The sequence below is a fragment of the Limulus polyphemus genome, unplaced genomic scaffold, assembly GCF_000517525.1.
Source record: "Limulus polyphemus unplaced genomic scaffold, Limulus_polyphemus-2.1.2 Scaffold111, whole genome shotgun sequence".
Taxonomy (NCBI): domain Eukaryota; kingdom Metazoa; phylum Arthropoda; class Merostomata; order Xiphosura; family Limulidae; genus Limulus; species Limulus polyphemus.
Genome location: NW_013665721.1, coordinates 30698 through 35954, shown reverse-complemented (window position 1 = coordinate 35954; position 5257 = coordinate 30698). Strand labels below are relative to the sequence as shown.

General features: G+C 32.4%; 1 protein-coding gene across 1 annotated transcript; it reads left to right on the top strand.

The window, feature by feature from the left end:
* Window positions 1-509: 509 nt before the first annotated feature.
* On the top strand, window positions 510-5004 carry LOC106471256 (pseudouridylate synthase 7 homolog). The gene has a single exon (XM_013931850.2). The coding sequence runs from the start codon at window positions 807-809 to the stop codon at window positions 2757-2759; it is 1953 nt and encodes a 650-aa protein (XP_013787304.1). The 5' UTR covers window positions 510-806; the 3' UTR covers window positions 2760-5004.
* The last annotated feature ends 253 nt before the right edge of the window (window positions 5005-5257 follow it).

Genomic DNA, 5257 nt, shown 5'->3' with positions numbered 1-5257 from the left:
TTCTTGAGAAGAATTCTAAGAAGAAAGTAAACCTACAGACATCGGTCTTGTTTAACAAAATCTGCTTAAAGTTAATTCCAAATGTTCAATAGAACAGAAAAATAATTATATGTTAAATCAGCTTGTCTGAAGTTTATGAAATGTATGCTTTGCTATGATTTAATAATATATTTGACACACTTAATTTTCCATTAATTTTTGAAAAACAAAGCTCTTCTTAAAACGTTAATTTTATCTTACATTCATTGGACTAAACACATAACTTCTTTCGTAAGAAAGTAGCTATGAATTTGAGACTTAAATATTTTTGAACTGATTCAGGAACATTAGAAGGGTTGCTTTTTGTTAAATTCTGTCGTGTTTCTTATTATTTTCTCATTTGATATATCTTTCTTTCCAATGAAATTTGTCACTAGATGGCTATGACCATTCTTATCATTGATTCCGTGACGTAGTAGAATTATCATAAAATAGGGCAGAATATAACTTATAAGCGTTTGATGAACGCTACACATTTCAGAAAAAATATTTATTTCACGAAGAGTTTACGTATTGTTATAATTAATTTTTGTATTTATATCTTAGATATGACAAAGTTTGACTTAAATAATTTTGGTAACTTAAGGCTAGACGGTAACAATACTGTAAAATGGCGTACAACCGATTTACCGATCATTGTGAACAAGTGAATGTGATGTTTGTGGAACCTCGTGGTGAAAGGAAGAGTTCTGTAGGATGAGTTTTTAGTGACGCCGTTATATCTTCATATTAATACACTGAATGTGCATTAAGATTTATTTTTTGTCATGGCAGCTGCAACTTTTTCAACAAACGCCACACCACCGGTAAAAGAAACTGATTTTGAAGATCAGGAATGTGAACCTGTGTTAAAAAAGGCTAAAGTAGATAGCCATACTCCTAGCTCTACGACGATAACGTCCCGACAAGCTCGTAAGAACTCTGAGACTGAAGGAGATTTAGCCACAGGAGAAAATATAGGCGACGATGATATCAGTATTTCATTGAGTGAAGACATTACAGAGAACAATGATGTTAGTGAACTACAAACAGAAAAAGATGTTGGAATTGAAGAATTTGTCAGTGATAAACCAGGTTTTTTTGGAATAATTAAACAACGGTACTCGGATTTCTTGGTGAATGAAAAAACAACATCTGGAACTACTGTAAAACTTTCACAGTTGGAGTTACCAGTAGATGTTAGTATTTCTGAAACAGGTGTATCCATTCCAGAAGCTATTACAGATGTAGAAGAAAGTAAGCTCCGTGCTTTGGAAAGTAACACTAAAGAAGATGATTGTTTTGAAATTAATGTGACCAATTTTAGCAAAGATGAAAGAAGAAAAATTCATGAATACATAAGAAAAAATTATACTGGATTGAACAGTCAAACTGAAGACAGAGGTGAAGAAAAGGTTATTTCAGTTTGCCGATTCTCAAAGAACAATAAAAGAGGAAATCGAAATTATTGGCCATCCGGAAGGGGTGATTATACTAATTTTGTTCTGTATAAAGAAAATCGAGATACAATGGATGCTATTAATAATGTTGCTGCTATGTTAAAAATGAAAACTTCTGCTTTCAGCTATGCAGGTACAAAAGATAAGCGTGGGAAAACTAGTCAGCAAGTGTCAGTTTATAGAGTTCCAGGAGAAAAGTTACTAAATTTGAATGGGAAACTAAGAGGTATAACCATAGGAAATATTCAGTACAAGCAAAAATCTATCAAATTGGGAGATTTGTCTGGAAATAATTTTGTTATAATATTAAGAAACATAACTGGTTCTGACACTGAAGTAGAACAGGCTGTCGAATCCTTGCATTCTAAAGGTTTTGTGAATTACTATGGAATGCAGAGATTTGGAACAACAACTGTGCCCACACAAGACATAGGTAGAGCTCTTGTACAAGGTGATTATAAGGGAGCTATTGAATTAATTCTTAAACCACGTGGAATTGAAGATGCCAATTTAGCTGCATGTCGAAAATTGTGGTGGGAAACACGTGATGCTTCCAAAGCCATTCGACAACTACAACGTAAAAGTACAATTGAGGGACATTTACTTCAAGGACTTGTTGCACATGGACCCAATGACCTTGTGAATGCTTTAAATTTTATACCACGTAATACTCGTTTAATGTATATTCATAGTTACCAGAGTTTTATTTGGAACAAGGTAGTTACTCGAAGAATCAAACAGTTTGGATTAGTACCCATTATAGGGGATCTACTTTTACCTGGAAATGACCCAGAAAAAGATGTTTGTAAGGATGGTATTTCCAAGTGCTCACCTTCTGTAGTTACAGAAGCAGATCTCTCCAAAGGAATAAGCATTTATGATATTGTTTTACCATTGCCTGGCTACAATATTGTTTATCCACAGAATGAAGTAATGGAGTGGTACAAAGAGTTGTTGGAAAAGGACAATCTTACGCTAACTAGTTTCCAGTCTAGGGTTAAAAGCTACTCTTTAGGTGGATCCTATCGTCACTTGCTTGTTCGTCCTCAGTTAATGTCTTGGGCTATCTTAAGATATGATGATATCAAAGAACCATTAGTTCTCAGTGATTTGGATGTTGTTCAAGGTGTGCAATTACCATCTGTATTGACAAGTGGGAAGTTAAAAGCTTTAAAACTAGAGTTTTCACTCCCATCCTCCTCATATGCAACAATGGCTATAAGAGAAATTTTGAAAATGGACACTTCAGCATGGATGCAAAAATCTGTTAGTTTATCTTAAGTTATAACCTGATAATGTGAACTGTGTTTTTGTTAATTTTCTAATGATATAAGATGACTACATAGAATGTACATGAGAATGTGTTTGAAATGTGATTTTGAAATTCATTGTTGAAACTTTTGACATTACACTTGGATCTGTGTACTACAGAAGATATTTCATAGTATACCTGAATTTTCAGTAGTATCTTATGTAAGACTAACTTCATTATGGTTTGGTTTGGAGAAGTTTATATTTATACCTCTAGATTAAGCACATTTAAAGATTTATCATTTTGTAGTATAGTATGTATACAGTATTCAAGGGAATTCAGCCCTTTTTAGAATATTTTAAAAAAATGTTGAAGATATTAATACATGTGCTAAGATTTCCTACATTTTAATAATGTTCTGGCTTTATAGCTGAAAATGAAACTTTGGAGAAATGTTGAACTTGTACAAAACAAGTTTTTTTTTTCCAAATTAAAATTTTGTTGTACATGAAATTGGCATTTTGGAATGTGTTAAAAATATAAAAAAGGTTTAGTACATTGATGTAATGAATAGAATTTGGATATAAATGCAGGGATTATTACTATGTGAATGAAAGATAATGTGTATTTTGAATATACCTAGAGCACTGTATTTGTAAACAGTTGAATTTTATAACTACAAATATATGTATCCCATACCCGAAGTTTCTTGACAATATACTATTCATTGACTACTCTACAAGTGTGTAATCACCTGATGTATCTCTTACAGAAACTTACAATTGCATATAATTGTTAAACATTTTTCACAGAATACTTCTTTTTAATGTGAAATAGTTTTTATCCAAAAAATTTAAGGCATTTGGACTATTGTGTGATTACTTACATAAGTAATATTTTTTATCTTGTCACACCAGGAAAAAAATAAGTAAATGTACAACAGTAATTATTTTGACATAATAATAGGAATAATTTGTACACATGTTTTATGGATATAAGAAGTCACCTCTTACATCCAGAGAAAAACATCCAACTCAAATTAACTATACCTCTTAAAATTCATAAAACTAATAAGTCTAAAAAGAAAAAAAACTCCTTACTATCTTAAACCACATCATCAGGCAAATCATTTACCCATAATGTTGAAGTATGTGTTTCAAACCTTTTTGTTTCACCACAAGAAACAGTATGAAAGTGTACAATTTGTCTTATTAAAGTCCATAAACCTAACAAAAGTGTAAAAAAACTGCACTTAACAGTTTAAATCATTTCTAACCTTTTCATCTCTTAAACAAATCTCAGCTCCTAAAATTTTTAAACACTTAAATCAAGTTACCCGTAGTTTCTTATATGCTCTAGACATTAAAAATAAAAAAAGGTCCAAGCTGTAAACTCTTTTTCTTGAAGCTTGGTTTTTGTTAAATCAGATATTTTAGAATCCTATTTTTGTACTCCTAAGGTATTGATGCACTTTCAGTGATAAGGAGAGAGAAAAGTACACACAGTTTGCCACACCAAAGTCATATAAAAGGATATGATAACCTTTTTACTTCAAGTTCAGAATTTCTTTAAATTCTGATTTTAGCCCTTTTTTACCATATCTAAACACTAGGCTGAAGGATTTGAATATCAGTAGTTGTCTCTAATCATATTCTTTCTCCACTATACCAGTATTTCTTTCCCAAAGCTAGTAACTTGCTTACAAATAGTGAAACTGAATTCATTGTTGCAAACTTGGATTCAAAAACATTCTCTCTTTCCTAGTATCTGTTGTAGTTGATACAGCTAGTAGTATCACCCTTAGTCCAGAATATATCATTATTTGGGTATGTTCATATAATATTTTGAAATTTCCATGCATTTTTTGCATGTAGTTAATTGCATCCATCTTGACCAGATATCACAAGGTTGTAACTGCAGATAAAGGTTACGTACTGCAACCTTTGTTCTTAAGTCTCAAGCTAACGTGTATGTGTTTCTCTATAGATTTCTAAAAAGGTAGCTTATTCAAACAAGTTATACACAAACTTCTACAAACTGGTTTGAGATTACTTAGGATTGTAGCAACACTGTTTATTGAAGTATGTCACCGGAAAACTTTATGGATATCACATTATAGCTTGGCATGAGTATAAAAGTGGAGTATTTATATAATTCTGTTTCTTGGCTTGTAGCTTTTGTTTGTACCCTTAACTCCAGAACCATACAGACTGGAAGCTGATCAGTTTGGTAACAATGCTGTGATGTGAATAAAGAATTTTATGTTTAAGTTAACTTGTGTATACTTGTTTTCCTTTGCTGTCTCTCCAAGATTTATTTTTTGCTTAACAGTTCTTAACATGCATTTTGCAAGTACTTTTGGACTTTTCTGTCAGACAGTAGTGTACCTGAATACCACAGACTACTTAAAAAGTGCCCGGCATGGCCAGGTGGATAAGGTGCTCGACTCACAATCTGAGGGTCGCGGGTTCGAATCCGCATCCCACCAAACATGCTCGCCCTTTCAGCCGTGGGGGCGTTATATTGT

What these genes read in the sequence shown, in the direction of transcription:
- LOC106471256 (XM_013931850.2), top strand. Translation starts at nt 807, where the DNA reads ATGGCAGCTGCAACTTTTTCAACAAACGCCACACCACCGGTAAAAGAA.